The sequence below is a fragment of the Phalacrocorax aristotelis genome, chromosome 4 (assembly GCF_949628215.1).
Source record: "Phalacrocorax aristotelis chromosome 4, bGulAri2.1, whole genome shotgun sequence".
NCBI classification, from domain to species: Eukaryota; Metazoa; Chordata; class Aves; order Suliformes; family Phalacrocoracidae; genus Phalacrocorax; species Phalacrocorax aristotelis.
The window spans coordinates 22,595,644-22,609,273 of NC_134279.1; the positions used below are offsets into that span (position 1 = coordinate 22,595,644).

Here is a 13,630-nt window from a genome sequence, read left to right on the forward strand (position 1 = left end):
ATGCCTTTTCTCCAGCATTTCTTCCATTGTTGCCTATTTTAGGGTGTTTATTTGGTCACCGTAGAATTCCTCAGATTTACAGTTTTTAGGATTAGTCCAAGATAAAAGGAAAAGGGTTTGTTAGTGGCTAGCCTGCCCTGCTTCTGCAGACCTGGAAGGGGGTTGTAGCAAGGTGGGTGTTGGTCTCTTCTCCCAGGTCACTAGCGATAGAATGAGAGGAAACGGCCTCAAGCTGCACCAGGGGAGGTTTAGGTTGAATATTAGGAAAAATGTCTTTACTGAAAGAGTGGTCAGGCATTAAAACAGGCTGCCCAGAGAGGTGGTGGAGTCGCCATCCCTGGAGGTATTTAAAAGACGTGTAGATGAGGCACTTCAGGGCATGGTTTAGGAGACATGGCAGTGTTGGGTTGACAGTTGGACTTGATGATCCTAGAGGTCTTTTCCAACTTCAGTGATTCTGTGATTCTATGTAACAGCAGCCTGTATTTGAATGCAACAAGAGGCGTATTATGGGGAAAGAAAACTCTTGGGTTTGCCTTTGTAGCAGCTGAGCAATTTCCTCCAAGTATGCTAGCTTGCATAGGTGTGTCATCCAAAAGAAAATGTACGCATCAAATATTGGGTAGCAGGTTTTTTTTCTAATGTATCTGTAAAAAACTCTTACATTCCTGCAGTTTTCTGCAGGGCTTCGGAAACACCATGTGTCATGATACATGCTAAGCTCCAGCAATGAACTGCAGGAAAATGTTGAAACTGATTTTATTATATAAAGGGATTTGATGCAGTCATTCTTTAAAGTTGTGAGTGTCAACAGAAGAGGTCAAATTTCAACCTCTGTGCTGATGCGTGGCTTTCTTCAGCTGCTTAGAAGAGCTGGCAGCTGTAAGAATAGGATCTGGTTTCTATGGCATTAGCCTTGTGTATAACAAGGACGAAATCATTCAATTTCTGAATATATGTTATCATTGCTCTAATGGGAAGAACACCACATTATCTGCTTTATTTATCTTATCTATATCATCATATGCTTTAATTCTCTGAAGATGAGCATATGAACATCTTCAGTTAGATTTCATTAAATCAAATGGGCTGTTGCTGTCAAATTGATGGAAGTAAGTTATTCATTTATAACTCAGCTAATTGATTTACAGAGAGGTAGAAGCTCAGCCTGCAATCTTTCCCTAGAACCTCATTTTTATAATAAGCACCAGAAATTGAGGGAACAAGAGAAATATCTGATTTCTGACTGTTGGAAGCTAAGACAATTGGAAATTTCATATGAAGAACCCAGCAGAGTTGGTCATTGAGCCCAATAGAGAAGTGGGAGCTTCATTTAAAAGTCATCCTGTGTAATTTCTCCTTATCCCTGGCATGTTCCCCATAGATATTCCATTCTGGATCACAGAGTGGTATATAACCAAAAAAGACCAGCAACCTGCAATAGTGTTTTTGTAGTGGGCTGCTCGTAGAAAGGAAATGGGACCAGCTGCCCTGTCCTCAGTCCCTGTGGCACGGAAGAGGAAAGGGGCACCAGACAGGGAAAGCAAAGCAGAGCAAGAATGGGGGAAAAGCCACAGGAGGAAAGAGAGTTTTCCAGATAATTACACAGTGAATTTTGCTGCAGGTGATTTGTGAGTTTTATAACTCAACTAGACAATAAAAGTCTTTTAATAGAAGATTCAGCCTAACAGCCTACTTGTTTTTCCCTTCCAGTGGGCCTCTGCTTGAAGCCTTAAGCCTTTTGCTCCTGAGTTAGTATGCTTTTATTTGCTGAGAATCACTAGCCTCATCACAGAGGTAGTGGCTACTGTGGTAAGGAGCACGTCTCCTGTATGCAAATGCTAAGTGGTAAATTAGCACATGGTTATTAAATCTACATGATGGGAACTGTGAACTTTTTTCTCTTGTTCATCTGGGTTATGTATCTATTTTTGTTCTTTTTACACGGAACAGTTTTGCACAAGGCTTGTAACAGAAATAATATCTTTGTTATCAAATAATCTTCTGGCATCAGAAACTGCTCTTTCTTGACATGAGAGGCTATTTACATGGTTTGCTTCTTTTTTCAAGTAGCATAGATAAGGCAATGGGACAAGCTAACCAAAGACCTCCCTAGCATGGGCATCCCATGGAAAGCAATGCCATCTTTGGTTGCCTCTGCTGCCGTGCAAAGAAGCAGCTGCCCCTCAGTTCCAGAAGCACCCTATCAGAAGATCAGAAATTATTGTGTTGAAGCCAGCATGGTGACCGTATGTTGTGGTTTGGCCCCAGTGGTAACTCAGCCCCACGCAGCCACTCGCTGCCGGAAGAGAATCAGAAGGGTAAAAGTGAGAAAACTCATGGGTTGAGATAAAGGCAGTTTAATAATTAAAATAAAAAAAATTAATAATAGCAACAACAATAATAATGTAATGAAAAGAAGAATAACGAGAGAGGTGAAAAGGGTGGGGAGGGGGAGTAAACAACCAAAACAAACAAGTGCTGCAAGTGCTCACCACCCGCTGACTGACGTTGCCAGTCCCTGAGCCACAGTCACTCACCATCGGCCAACTCCCCCACTTAATATGCTGGTCATGGCATCCTATGATATGGAATATCCCTTTGGTCAGTTTGGGTCAGTTGACTTGGCTGTGCCCCCTCCCTTCCCAGCTTCTTGTGCACCTGACAGTACATAGAAAGCTGGAAGGGTCCTGACTAGTATAGGCGCTACTTAGGGACACTTAGCCGCTACTTAACACAACTAAAACATCAACGTGCAATCGGCAACATACCAGCTACAGTGAAGAAAATTAACTCTATCCCAGCCAAAACCAGCACACCATAGCTGGAAAAACCTCTTGCATTTAAACCATATTCAAACACTCTACATGACCAAACCATGAAGACCCTTGCCATAGTTTTTCTTCTTGGGAACTGATTCTCCTCTTCTTTTCTCCTCCTCTTCTTCTCTCCTCTTCTTCATCTTCTTGTAAGCAGTTGACTTGCTTAACACTGTGGGGCTGGAAAGGACTGGAGTAACATCATACTAACGGCTAGGGGCGACCTTTTCCTCTGTTTTCTCAATTGCAGATGAAGTCGGGGGAGATGGCTGCCAACATTGCGCGGGAGCTTGCGGAGCACACAAAAAACCACTTGTACGCTGGTGACATCACATACTCTGTGTCCGCCATGGTCCAGCTGGTGAACTTGCTTGACGTGCAGCTCCGAAACCTGACTCCAGGCGGGAAGGACAGTGCTGCACGCAGCTTAAATAAGGTAAAAACAAAGGGGCTCGGGAATGGGTAGGAGGCTGAAGAAGGGTTTGGCTCTCCCTGGAGAGCTATTATAAATGTCTTTCTGAATGACTGCCATTTTAGGGCAGTGATTCTTTTGTAGTAGACAAGAGTACCTGGCAGTTTTTCGTTTACAGTGTATTTTATTCTGCTGAGAAACGAAACAGTTGTAAATGCCAAGTGTACTATTGGTGCTGGGAAATGTATACCCTTAGATGTGTAGATATATTAACTCCAGGTACTTCATTGTAGTCTCAGCTCTCATGGCTCAGTATGAGAATAACTCAAGTGATGCCACGGCAATTATTTTGGACATGTGCCAGTGTGAATGAGACCAGAATTTTGTCCGGCATTTCCAGTGTTGAATCTGTCTGTGAAATGCTATGTAATATGATCCAGAAAATCTGAACCTTTAAAGCACCAAGAGACAGAGAGAGCCTGGACTTTGAATTTTTCATCTTGTAACATTACAAGACGCCGGTGTGAAGGTCAAGTTAACACTTTTATGCATCAATATAAACAAATAAAAGCAGACAGAAACATTTATTTACACTGGAGATGCATTTACCAAAGGCACATAAGATACCACCATATTTACACTTAAGGTCTTCAGGATACTTTAGTATTAGAGGGCCTTTTTAGTGATGACCTGTGACTTAGCCCAGAAGCATCTTACTGCATGATGATGGTGTGGTATCTGTGCCCCCTGTTTGAGAAGCATTGTTAGTCCTTTTGTCATTTCCAGAACTAAGTGGATTTGATACATACTAAAGGTTCTAGAAGTTGCCAGCCATGGGAGGAAATAGGGGCTATGGAGTCCATAAGAATACAATTAAAGTTGAGGGTTTCCTTGGTCCAAGACCCTCTTCATTGCTGAATCTCATGTAAACACATGGGATAGGACTTATATAGGATTCAGACAGTGAATTGTGCGGGCCTGGTCATCAGCACAAAGAGCAGCTGAACCCTGTGGCTATGCGCACGTGGTTGTATTGGCCACCCAGTTAAAATAAGACACAGAATTTTATTCTCAGCTGTGTAGCTGCCTCTGTCATTCCTGGCACCCATGTAAGTGAGAACAGAACTTGGTCCCAAGGTTATATGGGGAATAAAAGATCCCAGCTAGGCCTGAAATTTTTTGTGTGTCTTCTGAAGAGAAATACTTTTCAGAGAAGTAACATTGTCTTTTCTTGTAAGTTTTAGACCTAATGCTGTTTTAAATGCAAAGGGCTTCTGGATTGTTTAAGATTACAGCTGCATGGGAATTGATGTCCTGCATCTCATGTGCTTTGCATGTGCTGTGAATTGGGTTATACTGATGCTTTTAATTAGTGCTTCCAGCTATTTTATAACAGTGTAGGTAATAATTGTATTAACTGTTACATCAGCATAACATTATTTGTTATAATCATACCATGATCCTTTGTTTGAAATGATGATGATGTCTGACAATATCAGGTAAAACCAGTGATTAATGTCACCTACTAACGGGTTTCATGGTTGTAGTCTGCTTGCTTTTCTGAATATGCCCTAGCTGCACAAAACATTTTGACATTTCAGCTTTGCAAGCACATATTTTTCATCTTTTTATATCCCACCTTCTGATATTTGTTTCAATTACATGAAATGGGGTTGTATCGCAAGGGCAGGTATGAGTTACCGAGGGGAGGGTAAGACTGGGCGAGGCAGAGATCCTCGGCTCAGCTGTCACTCCTGGGGTCCTCCTTGCAGGTTCCCCACCCCCACCACCATCAGCTTTGCACAAGCAGCTCATACAAATCAATTGCACTCCACATTAAAATTCTGGACCACGTGGAGTCCTGCAAAACAGCGTTGCGAGTCAGTGATCCAAATGACAGGCTCGGTAATTTACTTGCTCTCATTCCCCACTTAATTCTTTAGAAGAGCAACTGCTCTGTGTTCATTTAAGAATGCATGAATTCAACTTGGAAGTAGTATTGGGCAAACAAAAGGCAGCAGAGTTACTGCTCCATTTTCCCCTTCACTGATCAAGAGTATTTGCAAAAAAAAAAGGAAAAAAGCAATTTGCAAAGAGTTTTGCTTAGTGCTGTTTAGTCAGAAAAAAGAAATAATGTAAGCGCTAGCCATTGAATATTCTTTTAATCATTAAAGGAAATGTGCTGGGCATCTGAAAGTAATCACCTGGGCTGTTTTGTACTGGGTTCTTTCTGTGGGTTGGTTTTTGGGTTTTTTTGGGTTTTTTTTAACAAGCTGATGTACAATGGATTGAAATATACTGGCATAATCAGAATTTTTAAAAGCCATCATCTTCCAGAAGCCACTTTCCTGTCACTAAAAGCTTTATGCTTTCCACTGAATCAGGCTTAATTAAGGTAATAATTGTTCTATTGCAGTGTGGCAAGACCCCCGAGTGGATAGCTCTGTGATTTTCAGCAAGGCTTTCTTTGATCTCCATTTGTTTCTGTAAAGTCTTCATACTGACCAAGTTTACCCAGAGGAAGATTTCTACTGTTACAAATTGATGACTTAGAAATTGAAATTAGTCATTGCATGATACCTAGGTTTATTTTGTTCATTTCAGAGCCTCAAAACTCTTGGGGACAAATTTGGCTCTCAGCTGTACTAATGGGATTGCACTGCTGAGTTGAGAGCACAGGTTACCCCAGATCTCTGTTGATGTGCAATTCTCAACCCTGGCACTTCAGCAAGAACAAACCCAGCCAAGCCAGTGGCTCTCAGCAGCCTGATTTTGCGAGGTTTGGTTGCACCGATGCAGAGCTCACCAATTCTAGCTCACTGCTGCAGACTGCCTGCAAAGTCCTGGGGAGATAGATAAGTGCCTGTTTGAATTTCGTGACACACAGGGTACCGTTATCAGGTGGCAAGAGGCTTGCAAGTACATATCAAGGTACAGTCCTAAACGTGGCTCCTACAGGAAAGGTGGGATTCTTAGTGGAAATGCTATTCAGCCTATAAAGCATTTAGGCCTAGGAATTACAAAGGAAAGTACAACTCGGTGTGAGAGGACTCGAAAATGCACTCCTGGAGAAGCAGTTTAATCCAAAGGGGGGAGAATGGCCTCAGCTGGAAATATTACATCTGATTCCCATTTCATTGTTATATCCTCTTCAGTGGCCCTTTACTCTATCAGGACACCTGGGCAATGCTCTCTCCTTTAGTGCAATGTGTTATCACACTCGACATGTGCCTGAGCTGGCTTTAAGCAAGCTGACATAGGTGAAGCTGGAGCACTGTAGGTTTTACCTCGAGCCAGAGACCTGAGCAGGTGTATCAGGATGGGTCTGTACAGGTCCATCCTGTATCAGGATGCAGTCCCGCATGCATCTTGCTCCCTGGAACTGGTTCTGCTTATCCAAAGCTTGGTTTATACCTCACTGTGCCATCAGCGCTGTTTGACTGCAGATCCCACACCCCTCTTATGTAAACAACCGTCAGCCCCATTCTTTCCAGCCTTGTTTGGTGCAGAAATATCATGTGCGATCTCCAAGCTGTAAGCAAAACATCATCTCTTGAGCATCTCTACTTGACTTCAGTGTCTTCTACCATCTAACAGCTGCTCTTGCAAAGTTGCCGGTCTGTGCTTTACTTCATGGAAAAAGGACTAACCTGTATTTCTGGAGCCAGTCCTTCCAGCCTTCCACTGCTTCCTAACTTGCATGCTTCCTTTTGTTTGGTTGGTTTTCAGGAGCTGTTTAAGAGAGAAATTAGGTTTTTTTCATGGGCGTTTTCTTCAATTTTTTTTCCCTTATTCTGTCACTAACTTGTTTTTTCTATTCCGTCTTTAATCTGCTGTCTTTATGGACTCAGCTTCAGAAAAGGGAGCGCTCTTGCAGGGCCTATGTCCAGGTATTTCTTGTGTTTTTAATACACTTGTCCAGTTGTTTGACTGAATGACTGTGAAGTGGGTCTTGTCTCTGTGAATAATCGGATTATTGCCATCTTTGTGGCAGCAAGTTCTAAGGTTAAGGTTACAGGATAATAATCTCATTCTTTACCTCCCCCCACCTGCCCAGTTGCTCTCAGACTTGACAAAAGTTTGGGGCAAAACCTCTGAACCAGAAAGTGGGAAAAACCACAGGAGAGGTCTGAGAAGACTCATCCAGAAGAAGCAGGACAGTATGGATGAATGCAAGAATGCAAAACTCCTGCTCACAAAGGTGTCTCCAAACCAGCTGGGTTTCACTTGCCGCATGTCACTCATGTAATTGCCGCCTGCATTTCCTTAGTTTTCTTTCTTCCCCTCTTACGCTTGCAAATTTAGGAACAATTTGAAACGGTAACAATCGGCATGAGGGAGGAGGTAGGATCATAATGAAAGGCAGAGTATCCTTGCAGAGGGAGGTAGGAAGAAGGAGGGTGCTGCAAACTAAATATAGGATTAGGAATATAAAGTCCTACAAAGTTTACCCAGCTGTGGCCCGAATTTTGTAGGATTACATTGTGTTTTACACGAACACAGTCAAGCCCTAGTGTTTTGGAAAGACCTGCTAGTAGGCTTTTCAAGAATGAGGCCTCAGGCTATGTTATTTATCCTGTCACCTTGCCTTATAGCATTTGCTCCAACTACTTTTATATAAACCTGTATACTATGGGTGAGTTAATGCTGCTTTAAGAAATGTGAATGTTCTACCTTCTAATTTCTCTCTTGTGCTTATGAACATTGATGTTGTATTTATGGGTGGTTGATCATTATTTATATGTGTATGTATGACATGCAGAGCTGTAAAAATTAACCCCATGTTTCAGGAGGGGGCTGCCTATACCTGAATTTTCCTGCAAAATTCAACTTCCTACAGTTGGTATTGACTTTATTTTGTGAGCACAAATTTCATTTAGCGTGTGGGATTAGATGCTTTAGATTTCTAGAACATTAAAAATAAAACAGTACCCCTCTGTGCTGGTAGGCTGTCTGTCTTCCCTTTAGATATGGTCATGAGAGAAAGTCACCTTTTCCCTTCTATATACATTAATGGATAAAGATGAGTTATGGAGTTACGTGTCTCTTGTCTGGAGTGAATTCTCTTAAGTTCCCAGAGAAAGTAACTAGCTTTTGAAGGAAGTTAAGAAAGTTTACAGTGCAACGCTCGCTCCCAAGCTAGCTATCTTGTCTGCTGGAAACGTAGTGGAGCTTGTTTGACCATAGACCACACAATTCTGTCGGGGACCTTGGGTGCTACCTAGCCTATAGTTGTCCTTTCCACAAGCTACATGGGCGTACTCTACAGAGTTGATGCATGCTCCTGGTCTTTGTGTCTTCTTTCAAACAGCAGTGAATAGCGAGTTTAATATACTCTATAGAAAGTCTGGCATGGGTAGAATAAAGCCCGAATATTCTGCACAAACTTCATTTTACCCTTAATTTCAAGGACTTCTTCCCTTTCACTTGGGAAGGCTACTTGTGTGTTTAAACATTAATCATGCGCCTACCTCTTTAGTAGAGAAAAACCAATGAAAGCTCATTGCCTGAGCTGTTTAGTATAACTATGGACAAAGCTGGTAAATATGTTGAAGAGGACAGTCCTGTAATGGAGGGCTGGAAGAATAAATTAGATGACCTAACTGAACCTCTCCAGCTCTGCTTTGTTTTGTAAAGAGGTAAAGTAATGTATCTGGACATATTTTCATGCAGTATGTTTCCATTTGGAAAATCATGTAGCTAAAGTCATCAAAAATCTTGTGAGGGAGAGTTTGTCTGTAATAGCAATTAAAAGTGACTGCAGATATTCCTGTTACAGGCCACTTATCCTTTACCAGGCAGCGAAATGTCTGGGCTGGCTAAGTCAATTTAGCAGACATTTTTCAACAAATCTTAAACATTGAAATCCTGGACTTTGTGAATTCAGTGGGAGATGGGAAGTCACTGGGAAATATGCCACTGACAGCAGAGAAATAGAGTTTTCAACCTTGGTGACATGATCCCCTTGTGCCGATCCCATTATTGTGAAAGGCATCCATGGCTGAATTTGGCTCACAGGGCTGGAAGTGTACCTTCAGTTCTGTGCTCCCTAGACAAAGGAAAGTACGGTACAAAGTTTATGTGAGAGATGTTCAGCAATTTTAAATGTCAAAAGTGCAATTGGTAAAATGTGGATTTTGGGGAGAAGGAGAGTGACCTGAGATCATAATTGCTAAAATCAGTCTGTCTTCTTTGGGCTGACAAATCTAAGTAAACATGACATCTCCCCTGTAGCGATTTGGGTGTAAAGTCCTCTTGAGCCCAAATAAATGAATATAAATAAATATGTAAAACACATCTGGAAATTTTGAGAGTTATTCAAATGTGAGACTGGGAATGCTGCATCAGATTATCATCTCATCTGTCTGGGTAATTTAAAACATATTGATTTAATTTGTGCTGTGTCACAATATTTGTTGAGTTAAAAGCTCAGGGATTTTATTTACTGGAGTTAGAGGTTACAAATGCTGCTGTTAAATGATCATTTTTGTCTCAAAAACCCAAGAAGAACCAACACGACAGGTGATGTGATAAATGCATATTAATATATTGATCTGGCAATTGCTGGGATTTTTTTTTCAATCATGGTGATATTTAAGAAACTGAGACATGGGCTTTAACTCATGATACTGAGAGTCAACTTAGGCTGAGCTGACCAAGGTGGATACCCAAGATGGATGAAGTGGCTAGCCTTGGAAAGGTGCTAAGGAGAGCTTGGACCTGAGCCATGGCTTTTTGGAAAGCAGAGTTCTACATCTCTCACGGCCATCTTTCTGCAGTGCAGTGTTCTCTATTTTGGGAAAGGGATGGAAAAGTCATTGTGTGGGAGAATGAGTCACAATGGGTGACGCATTTGATGAGCATAGCTTCATTTGGTGACTGATGCATGACGTAAGCCAATATGAATTTTCCATAGTTTTTTTCAGAATTGATACTTGTTCAGTTTCCAAAGGCTTTTCTCCTTAAACTGAAGCACTGGAATTGTAGAAAACTCAAAACGTTTGTCTTGTGGGTTGTGAAACTGGGTTTGGTGTTACAGTTTTTTATCATGCCCTTCAGCAAGTGGCATGTTCTCACTGTTTCTCAGCTTCCCAACTTAAAATGCCATGGGTACAATTCCCCTGGCCTCTGGGAATGGAAGTGGGGTAGTAAAGAAAAAAATTTTAAAAAGGCTGAGTGCTCAGTTAGTGCAGTAAGTGAGGCCATATTAACACGGAAAACTTAAACATAGGGAAAAAAATTAGAGAAGTTTGCTTTAAGATTTAGTAGATGGAAACACAAGCTTTAATAAAGGCTCAGACCATGCCTGGGCATGTAAAGTCTTTTTACCACATGTGTGCACCTGACTGCAAAATCTGAGCTCACCTCCTTGCTTCACTTGGATTTATGGGCTGGAGCTCTGGGGCATCGTGAGGCCGATGCCTTTCCCTGTAGTGACAGCCAACAGCCTCTTCCCATGTGAAACTGCGTGCTGTGTTTGAGATGCAGATCCCGGAACACAGAAACTTCACAGTGTTCCATTCTTTTTGTTCTTTTTATTTTTTAAAGCCAGTCTCATTGGCTTCAAAGCTGGAGGCTGATGAATACGATAGCCTGAGTGGCAGCTTTGTGGGAAGGGTGGAAGGAAGCAGCAGAGCATTGCTTTTGCAACGTTTTCCTGGTCTGGTGGTGTTTGCTGCTCTGGTCCCTGCTATCCTGCAGGCTCTCCTGTAAATCAACTTGCCCTGTTTTGTAATTCTGGGCTTGTCTGTACAGCAAATGGCAAAGATTAGGGAGGTGCCACCTGCTCCGTGAAGATCACAAGAGCTTCTGTGTGCACGTGTCATTGGAACTGCTGATGAACGTGGTGCTGAGCTGCTGGCGAGTTCCACGTATCAGACAGTGGTGGCCGGTTGCAGTCAGAGTTGTCCTCCTGATTTTCCTGGAAGTTTTCTGAATGCTTTATGTTTGTAACATGGGCTGTTTGAATTGCTGTACTAAGCAAAAAAATGAAAGGCTTTCCTCAGAGGATTCAAGGCATTAAGTTTAAAGTTGAGTAGAAGAGACTTTTTTTTTCTTAGCTAACCTAGTAGCTCTCAGCAGATAAAAGGTGCATCTGGGACTTAGCCAGTACTATTTAAAGTGGATTAATTCTGTTTGTCCCACTTCTCTCTTGCTTGCATGGCTGGTCCCAACTTCCGTGAAGACTAAACGAAAGAAACTTGTAGCTCTGAGAGGGAGCGTAAATTGAATTATGCTGCGTTACCTTGTGTTCTTGTTGTGCCTGTGACAAGAAAGACTCTAACCCCCATTTATACAGAAAGGGGTAAATTAATGAGGATTTTCAAGTTCCTTGTTTGGTCACTTAATTGGCTGTATGACAAAGCGCTCTGCAGTGCATGTCAAACAACTTTCAGAGTCCTTTAATGATTTGCGCATTGCTTGACTCCTGATGCTATTCTGCGCGGTGTGTCAGGCGAGGTATCATTGTTAAAGTGGCTGGAATAAATTGGCTAGCAGTGTGCATACAATGTCATATATTAACTATAGCTACAGGGAGTAATTTTAGCAGCTCTTTCAAGAGATCGAGATGTTTGCCCATCAGCATCAAAGTGCCCCAAACTTTCATTTAATATAATTAAAAGGACATCTGAAAGAAGTGTGACTCACAGCGGGGTTCTGCAGTTTGGTAGCCCTTTGTTAAAACTCTGTGAACTTAATATACTTCACAGCTTGAGAAACCTGCACTTGATTTGTGTCAGCAAGAGTGAAACTAGAAATCCCCACCCTGCATGTTTCTGCCGCGGTGAGCCCGTTGTTAGGGGAGAGGAGGATCAAAGCAGCAGCTTTGGGTTTGTCACTGGACTGCGAAATTCTTTGCATAAATTTTAAAAAGGAAGGTGACCACATATTCCTCTATGTACAACTGAGCTACACCTATGATTATGTGCCCACAAGCAGCATAGCAAAACTGAGGAAAAAATCTAGCATCTCCTGCATCGCTATGTGCTCATTCTCTACTTTAGGCTGACTCAGCCCTGAAATCTGGTGGCACTGGTAAAAAATCTTAATATAAATTGCTGTAGAGGTCAGTGATTATGTCCCTTTGATTTGGACCGTTGGAGGAAAGAATGAGTCTGACATACTCCCTAGGAGTTCCCTTGAAGGCTATGGATATTCTGTCCAAGAGGCATTTCTTGTTTGCAAGCCATTTTCCTTTCTTGCTACAGCTTTGTTCACTTCCCCAGTGTAATTACTCTAGCAGTTGCTTGTATAGTCTCAAATCCCAAACAGTAGGGAAGCAAATACAGGTGATTCATAAATGCAGTTCTCGGCTTATTCTGCAGGGAAGATCTCATTAGATGAAGTAGATCATATGTTATTTCCTTCATCCCAATCAATTTCTTTTATTTCAGTCCTACAGGTGCCTTCTGACCTTAAAATATTCTTCTTCATATACTAAGCAAAGCAAAACCATAACCTGTAATTTGTAACCTTCTTCTATTTCTCAGATCTCCTAATTTTTTGTGTGCTTCCATTAGGAGATTATTGGTAGTTCAAGGCCAGGATTGCAAACCTTGCATGCCTAGTGCAAGACCATTAGTGCCATAGTTAAGCATTTTGTAGATGGCCTCATTTTAAGGAAGGTCAGTGCCTTTCTTCTCACTGCAGTAAGTTCTCAGTGCTGCTGAAATTCACAGAATCACAGAATGGCAGGGGTTGGAAGGGGCCTCTGGAGACCGTCTTACCCAACCCCCTGCTTAAGCAGGGGTACCCAGAGCAGGGGGCACAGGAACGCATCCAGGTGGGGTTTGAATGTCTCCAGGGAAGGGCACTTCAGGCCATTTCTGAGTTAGTACAGTTTCTATAGACACAGCATAAACATTTGCTGTAGAGTTGAAGAGAGAAGGTTGCATGCTCCTTCTTGAGAGCGTTTGCTCTCGATCTGTGGAACAATTTTAGAAATTCCTCTGCAATGTCAGGGGAAGATCTCCTCTTGCCTTTGCTGCGAGTACTAGGTCTTGGCTTAGGTCACCAAAACTGATACCATCAGTTGCCAATCACCACTCTGGTACTAGATGTAAACTAGTGTTTCTGGCTTAGTTTTGAAGGCAGAAGCGGAGATTAGCCGTAGATAGTCTAATGATTTATTTATTTTTAAGCATTCATTGCAGTTCAGCTACTTTCAATCTAAATATGTGTTTGTCCATTTCATTGAATGTTATAATTGTTTTGTGATGACCTTATTGCTTTGTAAAAAGCCTTAGACAGTGGCTGGGCTTCCTAGTAAGAAATTGTCTGCAGTGTGCTTATTTATGCTTTAGCCAGAGATAAATTTTAATTTGGAATTAAAAGAATAAATGACAAGGCAAAAAACCATCCAGGGATGAAGGTACTTGTCAGACATATTTGAAGACAC

At 41.9% G+C, this 13,630-nt stretch overlaps 1 protein-coding gene across 8 annotated transcripts in view; it reads left to right on the plus strand.

Annotated features, from left to right (window-relative positions):
* ADGRL3 (adhesion G protein-coupled receptor L3) overlaps positions 1-13,630 on the plus strand; it is a 520,031-nt gene that overhangs the window by 416,250 nt on the left and 90,151 nt on the right. For 7 of the 8 annotated variants that reach the window (XM_075090573.1, XM_075090572.1, XM_075090568.1 and 4 more), the window contains 2 exons: positions 3,070-3,255; positions 7,083-7,121. In XM_075090573.1, coding sequence (XP_074946674.1) covers positions 3,070-3,255; positions 7,083-7,121 — 225 coding nt within the window. The remainder of the gene's footprint in view (positions 1-3,069; positions 3,256-7,082; positions 7,122-13,630) is intronic. The other variant, XM_075090569.1, reaches the window with a different exon arrangement.